The 14,043-nt window shown below is 33.1% G+C and overlaps 1 protein-coding gene and 1 pseudogene across 1 annotated transcript; one reads left to right on the top strand and one right to left on the bottom strand.

Annotated features, from left to right (window-relative positions):
- Positions 1-1,208, bottom strand: part of LOC113562462 — a 2,149-nt pseudogene extending 941 nt beyond the window's left edge.
- Positions 1,209-11,350: 10,142 nt separating this feature from the next.
- Positions 11,351-13,749, top strand: LOC113562390 (general transcription factor II-I repeat domain-containing protein 2A-like). The gene has a single exon (XM_026971807.1). It carries the CDS (start codon positions 11,771-11,773, stop codon positions 13,571-13,573), a length of 1,803 nt encoding a protein of 600 aa, XP_026827608.1. The 5' UTR covers positions 11,351-11,770; the 3' UTR covers positions 13,574-13,749.
- The last annotated feature ends 294 nt before the right edge of the window (positions 13,750-14,043 follow it).

Raw genomic sequence — 14,043 nt, 5'->3', positions numbered from 1 at the left:
AAGTGGACATAACGAAACATGAAGGTTGCCTTCGTGATTAGTGAGTGAACATAGATCTATACGGTGATCACGATTTTTAGATTATGGCAAACACGTTTTATTTTCTGCATCATGTAAGAAGTCATACGTGAGAGAAAAAGGGAGGTTGCAGAAATTGAATTACATTTAATCACACAAATGGATACTATTAATCATTGACAAAGGGTACCGAAAGCTTTCCACTGGTGTTGAATCTGTTTTGAGATCAGAATCTGTGGTTGTTTCTATTGTCAATAAAAGTCACGTTAGAGTTCCTTGCGAGAGATGCAATATTCTGTTGACTCGTCTATATTTATAAGTTTAATTAGTTTTATTTTCAACCCGTAATGTTATTTATTAGGTAAATTATAAGCCTTTGCTAGTTTTGACGTTTATTGTTTACATTGTTTAATAACAGAAAAGTAACTAATTGTTCGCATTTGATAAGGACCCTAACATTAAATGGCAATTTGGCTCCTTGAGTCCATCAATAAGAGTTAGTCACTTTGTCGTGTTATTTATCTGCATTTTGATTAAAGAATTACCTCATGATTGTAAATAACGAAATCTGTCTTTAACATTGCGCTTCCTCTCATCTGTATATGCATTTTTTAAGGTAAAAGCCAAAATGTCATGCAAAAATTCCTCGGAAATTGCATCATTTTACGAATTATCTTGCAGAATTTTTATTTAAAAGAATAAACAATTTTGACAAACGTATTGAGGCTTTTTTTGAAATAATGAGTTCTATGTATCCATTAGATCGTTTAAATACTAATTAAAATTCTTATTTTGTATACTCGTCGACTATTTCTTAATCATAATCCTCTGTCCAATTGTGGATATATTTTTCAAACTTCTTTTGTTAATAACTTTTAAATAAGAAACGAGCGACGGCTAAAATCTTCTGAAGGTCACTCAGGAGGGTGACCTTGACAAAATATGTCAAGGTCAAGGTCATCGGAGCTGCCTCCCCTAAACGTCAGTTTTACCGAATTTCTAGCAGAGTCTACAAAGCGAATTGAAATGTGTTTGGAATAGAATTAGTTTTATCTATTTACCGTTAATGAATCTCCTGCTTCCTGGGACATTAATCCTTTACCTTTTAAATGTTTAATCATATCTTCGAAAGAGGCGATACGTTTCTTTTGGTATCTGTTGATGTCTTGCAAGTGTTTAATTTTCTTCATATTCTCTTGGTTCTTATTTTTTATTGATTTTACTGTTTGTTGAGTTCTTCTTGGTGTGGCAAAATCGGAAATAATGTAATTTCTGAGATAAAACGTGGCTCATGAAATCGACACTTTTTTAGGAGTAGTGACGTAATTTACATGAGAACCTAATTAAAACAAGTTTATAATTTAAAAAAAGAAACAAAGATATGTCTGGATATTACAACTAACAAATAAATAACTTACAATCATGATTGGCTTGATCAATTTCAACATTCAGTTGCGAGGAATGCTCCTCATCGTCTTTATCATTAACTTCCAAGTGAGCTGATACAGAAGCATCAATGCGTTCTACATCCATATATTCTACGTCTTGAACAGATGCACAGTCCATTAATGATACACAAGAGTCACCAGTTCCTGATGTTGCATTTTCTTCAATAATGTCATTTGTTAATACATCTTTAGGTTTAGATGGAGTCAGAAATTGAAGGAATAGAAATTGAAGGAACTGATTCAGGCCGTAGAACTATTCTTGGATTGCCAGCAACCATCATTATCTTCGTATTTTCAGGGGAAAAATGAACTGAACAAATATAAATACGAGACACATCGTCTATGTCACTTAACCCACAAATATCCTTCCATTTCTGGCGAAAAGTTGGGTTTGTTGGAAATCTGTAAAGGAACGTAAAAAAGTATGTCGCAATAGAAAATTTTACTTCTCGTAAAGTATGAGACTCATGACACTTACCGATGTACAGAAATGTGTTCATTCTTCGACGGCTTACGGTTGCCAAATTACAAATAACACCTTTTGGACATTTTTTTTACTCATAACTTTAAGTATGATAATTGTACATATGATCTGACAATGTGCTATTAAGTGAGCAATTAACCTCTAAACCACGATAAAATGAGTTCTGCGCAACCCCACTCTCGATCTCCACGCATGTGCACAATGCACGAAGTGTCTTTAGAGTGAGACACGAATATCGTCTGCACCGTAATGTTAGCGAACGTTTTCAAGGGCTACCAGCAGTATAGAAGTATTATGTATATGAATGTTACGGATATGACAGTAGCAGAACGTTGGCGCCACTGGAAGTACTAGATTGCAGAAACTTGTCCAGCAGCCTACGTACTAATATAAGCAATAAGTACTTTTTTCTTGCCAGAATATTTTTAGGCTTGTTATTGTAATTTGATATTGTCACGTCCGGGCATGCTTCGCTTGACGCGCACACTATTACTCGCTCGCACGCAATCGCGGAGTCACTCGCGCTCCAAGGAAACCACAATTTTTTAAAACCAACGAGCTTTATTAATTATGAGAGCGGAAGCAACATGTCCGATTGCTACAACGCCACGTCTTATTCTGTTTCCTCGCAATTATTTATTATTCCCCCTGGCGACCCGTCGCCAGGATCATGTTCTTTGTCGGATATACAATTTAATCGGATATATCTGTTTGTTAATATGTAATTGAATTATCCGATTAGGTAGACCATAATATTTTTCTCAGTTTAGGTATTTTCATATTTTTCATTTCGTATTTTTTGTAGGTATCTGCATCAGAAACTGCGCTCAATGCCAAATAATGCTTGGCGGGTATTTCATGGGGGAAAAGTGCGCAAATTTCTGCGTGAAACATAAAGGTAAAGTTATTCCGGATTGTGAGGATGAGTTCTCGATTCGTCCCTTTCTGCAAAAAGCGCCCGAGAACGAATATTAATCGACAAGATCAACCAAAAATTATACTTCGATTTTCTCTTTCGACTTTCGTCTTTCGCATTAATGTTAAGCTGTGCAATATATCTTATAAAAATAAAAATTGCGACATAAATTATGTACTAAAATGTAACGTAATGTACATGGTGGTGTTATGAATATGTAAAATCCAGAAACGGTAGATGCACTGACCTCAGAAAGTTTCTTTGTCTCAACTCAAACATCGCGTTTGAAAAAAACAGATATTTTAGTTTATCTATTGCTGACCATCTAGCATATGTTAGCCAGTTTTGATCAAAGAAAAAATTTATCTGTCAACTCAAGAAGTTTATTTGCACAATATCGCTAGCCGTACATAAACTTAATTGCTTGTTACAAATAAATAAACAGATGTTCTTCGACCAACACTGGCTAAATATATTTAAAACGCACAACGTTTCGGCTTAATTTGAAGCCCTTCTCAAGTGCATACCAATCAATATCATTTTCTGTAAACAATACAATATAGGTACAAATATCAAAAATAAAATACAAATAATCACTAAATAAAAACTAAATAAAAAACCTTACTGTTTGAAAATGATATATAATAATGTTAACAAAGGTAACGGGTAACACATCCGCACCACACGAGTCTCAGATCAGAACTAACTCAGCAAAAACCAACCTATGTGTTTGTCACAATACCGTCGTAAACATCTGACAAGTTCTCTGTGTCTCGTTTAAGATTAATCGTCCTTGAATTCTTCTTTATGAAAAACGTTTCAGCAATCTCTCTCTTACGGTTGTTAGATTCATAATGTAAAATGTTCTTCTTACTCCAATCAAAATCATGATCATTGGTTAATCTGTGTTGACTAACGACAGAGAGATTGCCAGAATGCTTCTTAATGTCCGCTCTTAATTGCTTATTGTCTCTTGCGCATAGTTGTCCTTTGACTGTGATTTGCTATTACTGCTAGTACTACTTATTCTGTCTTTGTCGGTGAATAAGAAGATATAACGATGTTAGAAATATAATACTGCCAATGAATAGAACACATCCCATGCCAGCGCATCTTCGCGCGCTTCCATAGGGGAGACTGAGTACACTTGATCTTTATAGGAGACATGGTACATCGATTTTACGTTACTTCTATGAACTCAGTATTTGATGCAACTAGCAACACTGTTGTCTATGACATGACTTAATTTCACATGGTAGTGACATCTATCAAACGTTTGCATATGGCGGCCGGTTTTGTGATTTGATGATATCGTTCTTTGTTTTGGTGAGTTTTTTTCTATTGGATTTCTTGATGTAGGAAATGGATAGTGCTATTTTACAAATACGCATTTATTTGTATGTCTATTAGATAGTTTATTTATAGGTAATCATAGAAATACGTGTTGTCGTATTTAAGTATTGGCATAAAATTATAACCTAACATCAGTAGGGAGACTTGGTACGATATAGTCAGGGAGAGAATAAAAGATTATTTTTGTTATAGTAATTTATTTTTAGAATAGATTATGTTTAGAAGATTTAAGAAGTATCAATCTTGTTAGTTGCAAGAACAAAAGATTAGTTTTGTTATATTCAGAAGATTTAAGAAGTATTCTTTTTATAAGCAAATTAATAAGAAGATGCTGCCAAATGTGATGTGATAACTAATTAAAATAAAGACTGATAATTATTTATAAAAATCAAATGTTTTATTGTAAAAAGTGAGACATGATCCATGGATCATGTCACTCAATACGCAGGAACGAGTACTTTCAATAGATGACACATGGTACCATTTCTCTTTTTCAGTTTTAGTTTAATAACGTCTGTATTAACTGGTTAATAAAACCGGCTTTATGATGAGAGTAAGGCAACTAAATTCTTAACTATTTTATGGTATTACATTTTCAATACATACTAAAATGACAGAAATAGCTCTTTACAACAAAAGGGGGGATCAACTGTTCCCAGTTTCCTCTCTATATTCGCGTATATCTGAACGCAGCGCGTAAATTTGAATTTATATCACAATGCACACATAAATTCTCCTTATTAAACAAAAGAAATGCATTTACTTGAAAAAGAAGATGTAAAACAAGAATCGTATATTAAGAAAATAAAAATAATTGAAGATGCTGTGTCCTTTGAAATGTTTCACTCTAATTAAATTCAACTTTATACACTAGTTCTCGAAATTATACTGATAACTTTTTGTCATAGTTTCAAGATCCGTTTAGTTGTATTCGTAATAAATTCCGCTATCTCTCCGGGAGGACGTTTTGGTAACGTATCTGGTGTTTCTGACGACTGCTGAGAAATTAATGCCTTAGGCTGTGTTCCTGCCAGTACTGAAAATCTGTAGTTCACGTTACATGTACCATAGATTTACACTATTGGCAACTGAATATTAGAACGCAGCCTTAATATCTATTGCATCTGCACGTTAGTACAATTCTTATAATAAGTACTCGGACTCCCTTGGCAACATTTGTAAAATTGTTCTTTTGATAGAAGAAGCATTGCTAGCCGTTGAATCCTCCTCAAAAATCACATCGTCCTGTAGTATCATCAGAGCGCCTTCGTCTACTGAATTATTTTGATTGATGTGTTTCTTTCAGATTCATCTAAATCTTATAATGTAATTTCTCTTTTGTTCTATAATTTGACCGAACATCCATTTGTTTTTGCCTAAGCAACTTCTACAATTTCCTTTCTTTCTCATCTTGAGATGAGATGAGATGAGATGAGATTTTTGAAAATGATGTACGATTAGTGCGATACAGTGCTTCGTTTACTTTTTGATATTTATAATAATATAAGTAGATCTATATTTATACGTAATCTTGTAAATATTAATTTCGTTGGAAACTTTCTGGTCGCAGAGTAACACATATTTCGATACTGTATAAATATTTGTTATATTGTAATATTACATGTATAGCGGATTAATATTTCGCATGCCATGCAAAGAATTGTTGAGTTTGTACAAATTTCTTCACCTAATATTATACGTCGGAATATCGAAGGTAGCGAAACTTTTCTACCTTAATTCGATCCTTATATAGTGTAAATAATATCAAAAAGTTATTTTCGGCCAAAAATATCAATACTCTTAATATCATCCGAATATATGTGCAATAAGATCGTGTCCACACTATACAAGTTTGCATCTGTAATCAGAATACGTAGCGATCTTAGATTACAATAAAAGAGACAATCAGGATTTGTGAACGTTTTATTGTTATCTGTCTTCACAGTAATTTAGTTTAAGGAAGTCAGCTCTGTTGATACCGGAGAAATCCGAAATTCCGCGGTTTGTATCACACGTGACGCAGGAGAAAGAGTTGTGCTTTACTCCGAAAATTAGTAAAGTAGTCGTCTCACACTGTGAGGATTGTAACGGCGATTGACTAGGATTACAAGAACAAAACACATCTGACTCTGGCAAAGGATAATGACTGACTGTATTTGACACTTCTACATACATCTGCATGAGAGCGATATACTTATACACATATATGTATTAGAGAGAGACGAGTGACATTCGCATTGTGTCTGTTGTGTATTGTATCTGGCTATTTTATTGGATAGGCCTCATAGATTGGTTTATGACCGCGCGCCTACAGCGCCTCTTGCGTTCTTTATGTGTAAGCAATCATTCGGCAAGAATAAAAGGTTCTGTGCATTAAGACGATTGTTCCTTCCGCATTATTACGAGAAATCCAGCGTAATTATATACAGTGTCGTTATCGTATTGATGCGAGCATGAGACATGTAACTCCCAAATTCGTCTACTAGAGAACGCGCGATAATTCAATCCTCAACAAGCTCCAATGATCTTAATCTTGAGATATACTGAGGTCATTTTATTGAGTAACCTTTAAAGGTTTCGTGCTCTCTCGCTGTTTATTTTAAGAGATTATTAAAAAAAATATAACAAATTAAAATTTGACAATTGTAATGCGTTTTCGATAAATGTAACAATAAAAATAACAACAAAAAGCAAAAGTAAGATAGTTGTGTAGGCAAGCGATCCATTCCTTCTCTTACATTCCCCACCTTGAAAAAAATATAATCTCCTTCGCAATCTCCATCCCTGAAGGATATTATACTTGCACAACTCAAAATGAATGAAATATCTCATATTTATACAATTCAACAAATATATATTATAAAATTGGTTTGAGTTATGTTATAACTTTTTCGTGATACATGGATTATTTTCGTGATACGAACATTATATTATTTTTTCTAAAGTGGGAATGTTTTATAGAGAAGTATTATAGGAGCTGATGTGTCAACGACGATTGAAAGGTATGTGATGCATTATTTACTACTTCAATCTTCTTGCCTAATGGATATAATAAGAATGTAAGTAATGGATAAATGTGAGTGGATGAGGAAAAAAATAGAGATGCTTAGATTGTTATTTAACGAAATTTATTCTATATATCAAGAGGAAGTTGCCAAAAGAGTGACTTATTTGCTGTTATGACGCTATTGCTGTAAAGGTAAGACTTTATGTCTTCTTTTATGTCATTAGTAATGTATTATTTTAACTCTATGACTTTATTAATGAAATAATCTACATTAGTGTTATTTCTAAATATGACGTTCTTGTAGCAAACAATTGTCCTTGTAATTGTAGTATTTCTTATTATGTCTTTATTACAAAAAAACATTGTTTCTATTTTGAATCATCAATTTGAATCCTTATGAGTCCTTATGACGTTCTTGCTGAAAATATTTTTCCCACCTTCATGATTTATTTTCCATTACTTACACTTACAAGGGAACTGTCAGAACTGTTCCTCACCGATTTTAATGGGCTTTGGATATGTTGTAGAGCAGCAAAAAATATTAAACATAAATATCATAAGTTCTTCGACCAAAAAAATAGACCCATATTTGTTTTAGCTGCGTATCTCAACGTTGAAACAGCCCCTCGAAAATAACGGATTTTTTCATTTTTAGCGAATATCTTTGAAAATATAAGGTATATGAAAAAATGTTTCATACAAAAGTTTTATGGTATTTTATACTCTTTACAATAGTGTATTCACATTTTTCGAAAATGTCAAATTTTTTAATTTCGCCCACCTCTACCCATTATTTTTGCAAAATTTAAGAATTTCGTAAGGACAAAAATTAAAGAGCATCGAATGCCAAATCCAACCATGTATAATAATATTATGTTTCCACGATTCAATGTAGCCAAGATCTATGTTTCTTTATTATACGCATTGCAGCTATTTTAATTCACTTTGATTTTGATCTTGTTTAATTGTGATGTTTAATATGGTATGGCTAAAAAGAGATTTTGCACGTTAAGTCTGAAAATATATTTCGGACACTTCTAGACATATTACGACGCCATACACACGTATGTTATTATTGCTATATACAGTGACCGACAAAAAGCCACCTCCTTAATTATCCTGTTTCGCATTATATTTTAATAAAAATATTAAAATAATGTTATTTTTATTGATGAAATATGAAGCATTTATTATATTTTAAGAGGTTAAGTTTAAAAAGTACATAATAGTATTGCTTATTTTTAATTTTACTTATATTTCTTAAATAATACAGTTTATTAAATTGACAAAATAAAAAAAGCCACTAAGGTCTGTTTGGTATAATATGTATAATACTTTGTGATTTCCATGTCAACAGTTTTGTTTATCGTGAAGTTTGTCATGTTCGCGTTACTGTTCGGGTGTGTTCACTTCACGTTATTGCATTCATTTTTCCGACATCGTCTTGCTTTGGTTATTGTCCGAAGTCGTAATAAATAAAAAAATGGGAGGAAAACCAATTTCCATACAGGTTCGAAACCTAATTGTGCGGGATATTCAAAAAGGTCTTTCCCAACAGAAGATAGCCAAAAACTACGAAGTAAGCAGAGGAGCGGTAGAATAGATCAGAAGGAAGTTCCAGTCAACTGGATCGGTGACAGAATCGGAAGAGGCCGACAATGAGTAACATCCAAGCGGGAGGATATGAAAATAGTCCGAGAAGTTAAAAAAACCAAAGATGACTGTCAGAGAAATTCAGGAAAATATTCATCTCAATGTTTCTGACCGTACTGTTCGTCGTAGACTTAATGAAGCAAATTTACACAGCCGGTTCGCACGTAAACGACCTTTCATCAGCGTTATCAATAAGAAAAAACGTTTACAGTTTGCTCGGAAGTACGCGAATATGCCATTGGACTTTTGGAAAAAGATTCTATGGACAGATGAAAGCAAATTCGAGTTATTTGGACAAAAGAAGCGGATTAGAGCCTGGAGAAAACGTGGAGAAGAACTTCAAGATCGTCATACTCAGAAAACTGTAAAGTATGGTGGAGGATCTATTATGATCTGGGAATGTTTCTCATGGACAGGAATCGGAAATCTTGTCAAAATTGAAGGAATTATGACGGCAGATGTCTACATTGACATAATTAATAAAAATTTGGAGGAGTCTTTGCTGAAACTCGGGCTAGAAGATAATTTTATTTTTCAGCAAGATAACGACCCGAAACATACAGCAAAGAAAAGTCAAGCTTTTTTCCGTACCTGTAGACTCAAACAGCTCGAATGGCCTCCACAGTCTCCAGATTTGAACCCAATCGAAAATCTGTGGGCGATTCTGGATAATAGAGTTCACAAATATGGAATAACTAATAAAAACTCTTATTTTGAAGCGTTACAAAAAGCATGGGAGAATCTGGACTCACAACATTTGCAAAATCTAGTTGAAAGTATACCAAAAGACTTAGGCGATCCTGGAGTTGCTAGTGAACTATTTTTTCACTAGCTCTCGTAACAGTGACCGTCCGCTAGCGACACCACCGACAGACTTGACAATTACCGACATGTCGGGAAGACGTGAATGCTTCAAAACTCTGAAGCATTTGGAACGTCAAGTGGACTAGGCAATTTCCCAACATCATTTCGATATATATATGTATATGAATGCATTCTATGAAATAAAATTGTCTCGTTATTATATAAAATAAAAATAAATAAATATACAGACTAATAATAAACATTATATATCGTTTTTCTATTATATAATATAAAATAAATAAGCACAATTTATAAATTTTCTAATATAATTTTTCAAAAATTTTAAAAGTTTACTAAAAATATTTGTAGCGCACGAAAAGATTGATAAACCCGTTATATTCTTTCCATTACATATTGATAAGTTTAAAAAGTAGTTATGATTCCATATGATCCCATTAAATTGTCATACATAAAAAATCTTTTCTCAATGCAATATTTAATAAAGTACATACAAACTGCAACTAAATTATATATATATATATATATATATATATATATATATATGTAATGTTCCAGCATTTACCAAACCATATATATATATATATATACATATATATATATGTATATATACATTAATGGATATTTTGCATACTTTATATTAGTGCTCAGAATTAGTTCCACATTTCGGCCCGATTTCAGAGGCGACGCCTACTATCCCCTTCTGCCCCCTTGGGGCTGAGCGGCCAGGCTGCCGCGGCGAGCCGACTGCCGCGCGCCTGACGATGTTTCTCAGGAGCGTCTCTATATAAAAAGTATGCTATGTCGTACCTTCCGTCAAATTGTCATTGAAATATAAACAATTTGTATTTTTATAAATAATTAAACGCTCAATTTTCTATTATTAATATATTATAATAATATATATTATTATAATAATGTATATTATTATAAATATATATGTTTTATTATTATATACATTTTTGATATAATATGTAATATAATTGATTTTGACAATAACTTTCCACATCACCCGTGAGGTATTGGTGATGCCTATTTTTTAAGTTTCCCAATAGGTCTCTTTCACTAAGAGATGAAAATGATAAATATGTGTCTTGGCAGGAAAGTAAAATCGTAAGATATCATATAAAGTCGAAAGAGAAATCGGAAGATATGGATAATACGATTCATCTAAAAGTGTGAAAAATTGGACTCCCTTTTCTAGACGTGCCTTTACAAAAAGATCACTTTGCAAATTGCAAAGTTTTTTCTGAAATTCTACGCTTTGCTCCTGAATTTGAACAATAAGTGAGGTTTTAAAAAGTATTGAATCTTTTCTTAGCGTTTCAAAATCACGGAAACGCGTATCAAATTGATTTATTAAAATCAATTATATCGAAATGTTTTTCAAAATTACAATTTGTGCCGTGTTCTTCAAAGAGAATCTTGCAATTTTAATAATTATATTATATTAATATTAATAATATTTAATAATGTTAATAATATTTGTGTGACCGTTTGCATTGCGGTGCATAGTTTCACAACTTTCTCACATAACGCTTCTTGATGAATAATGCAATGAATGACAGGAAACTTTAAATCACGCTGGTTTATTTGATCGAAAAATCCGTTTTTTGAACCTAGCATTGCGTTTGCGCCATCAGTTACGATAATCGAACATTTTGAAAAATCAGTATCAAAGTTTTGGAGAGTTAAGTAACAGCTTCGAAGAAGATCAATACCCGTTGTTGTACCATGTAATTACTAAAAGATAATGAAGATGATGACGAAATATAATAAGCAGTAGTATCTTTATGCTATTACACGTAGCACTATCACTATTATCAAGTAACATTTTCGGTCTTGTAATATGGGTCTTTTAATTTCGCGCCTCAAGCACGTATTCCTACAGTGCGATATGCAATTGTTTTATCGCTTCTGTTGTTTCTCAACGGTATCTCACCAGCGAAACGGGCATGGTAAGAGTCTCGTTCGAGCTTTAAAGATCCACGTTACGGAAAAAGGTGCTATTTGCATAAGAGCGATAGTGATAGAGATACACTAGTGTGACATTGCTTATTAATCGACCAATGGACCAAATGGAGCGAAGATACGTGCAATCTTTTGATAAGGTATGGGAAGAAATTTTTTTTGCATCTATTTATAATAAAACCACCTGTCTTCTGTGTGGTTATCAACCCTCCATTGTTAAAAAATTTGTCCTTGAGAGACATTTTAAAATTAAACATCTTAATGAGTACTCAAAATATGTGGATCAGGAGAAATCTAATCTAATCGAAGGTTTAAAATTAGTTTATCAAGAAGGTTGTAGTTCGAATTCTCATATCGATAATGCTACACCTTCGGTAAAAGCTCTTACAGCATCGTACGCTATTTCAAATCTTCTCGCGAAAAATTCCAAGCCGTTTTGCGATGGAAAATTTATAAAGGAATGCATCATCACAGCAGTGGAGTCGTTTGGAAATTCTTTGACTCTTGAAGAAGCTGCTAGCATTCCATTAAGTGATAAAACTGTTAAATCGCGAATAGATGATATTGCTTCTTCCCTACAAAACAAATTAAAATCTTTATTAGGATCTTGTTCCTTTTTTTCATTATGTCTTGATGAAAGCACCGATAATCGGCATGTGAGTCAATTGAGTATTTTTGCTCGAATCGTGCAAACCGATTTTTCATATGTCGAGGAGCTTTTAGATTTTGTCCCACTACATGGCACAACGAAAGGTATTGATATCTTCGAAGCTGTTAACCAAACACTTCAAAAATTTGATAGTGATTTTTTAAAATGTTCCGCTATCGTAACTGATGGCGTAAAGGCAATGTTAGGTTCAAAAAACGGGTTCTTCGGTCAAATTAAGCAGCGAGATTTAAAGTTCCCAGTCATTCATTGTATTATTCATCAAGAAGCGTTATGTGGGAAAGTTGTGAAACTGTGTATTTCTATGCAAACTGTCACAAAAATTATTAATACTATTAAAGGCGGTCTAAAATTCCTTTCTCATCGAAAGTTTCAACTCTTTCTGGAGGAGCATAACGCAATTTACACAGATGTGCCTCTGTATTGTGAAGTTCGGTGGCTCAGTGCAGGAAAGTGTTTAGAAAAGTTCTTTGCAATAAGAAAAGAAATCTTCCTTTTCTTGCAAGACGAATTACCTGCAAAATTTGAGGAATTTAAATTTTTCTTCACAGATGTAGACTCACTTTGCGAGCTTGCTTTAATAACTGACATGACAAATCATTTAAATATTTTAAATTTAAAGCTGCAAAAGACCAATCAAATCATTTCGCAATTAGTTTGTCATGTCGATTCTTTTCGCAAAAAGTTAGTATTATTTAAAAATCAATTAGAAAATAATATTTTTCATTTTTTTCCTTCTTGCCAGATTCTCTTTGAAGAACACGGCACAAATTGTAAGTTTGAAAAACATTTCGCTATAATTGATTCTTTAATAAATCAATTTGATACGCGTTTCCGTGATTTTGAAACGCTAAGAAAAGATTCAATACTTTTTAAAACCTCACTTATTGTTCAAATTCAGGAGCAAAGCGTAGAATTTCAGGAAGAACTTTGCAATTTGCAAAGTGATCTTTTTTTAAAGGCACGTCCAGAAAATGGGGTCGAATTTTTCAAAATTTTAGATGTATCACGTTATCCACGTCTTCGAAATTTCGGTCTTCGAATTTTCTCCATGTTCGGATCCACATATTTATGCGAATGCTCTTTTTCTAGAATGAAATTAACAAAAACGGAAAAGCGTTCTTCCTTGAGCGATACATCATTGTCCTCGCTGATGCTAATTAATTCTTCTAAACTCTCTGTGGATGTATCCTCCCTAGTAGCTTCATGTAAGCGACCTAGAAGGTCAAATTAAAATTTTTAAATTGTTTCTTCCGCTTCATCTTTCAACTTTATATGATTTTATATCTTGCTTTCCTGCCAAGCCACATATTATCATTTTCATCTCTTAGTGGAATAGGCCTACTGGGGAAACCACTTTAAAAAAACGCATCAACAATAGTACCTCACGGGTGATGCGGAAAGCTATTATCAAAATTAATTATATTAAGTATAAAAAAATAAATATCAAAATTAAGTATATTATATATTATTATAATAAATATATATATTTATAATTATATATATGTAATTATAATAATACATTAATAATAGAAAATTGAGCATTTAATTATTTATAAAAATACACATTATTTATATTTCAATGACAATTTGACGGAAGGTACGACATAGCATACTTTTTATATAGAGACGCTCCTGAGAAACAGCGTCAAGAGCGCGGCCGGCTCGTCGCGGCAGCCCGGCCGCTCAGCCCCGAGGGGGCAG

The sequence above is a fragment of the Ooceraea biroi genome, chromosome 8 (genome assembly GCF_003672135.1).
Source record: "Ooceraea biroi isolate clonal line C1 chromosome 8, Obir_v5.4, whole genome shotgun sequence".
Lineage (NCBI taxonomy): Eukaryota > Metazoa > Arthropoda > Insecta > Hymenoptera > Formicidae > Ooceraea > Ooceraea biroi.
The sequence above is the reverse complement of the archived record's forward strand: the minus strand, read 5'-3'. Positions and strand labels throughout refer to the sequence as shown.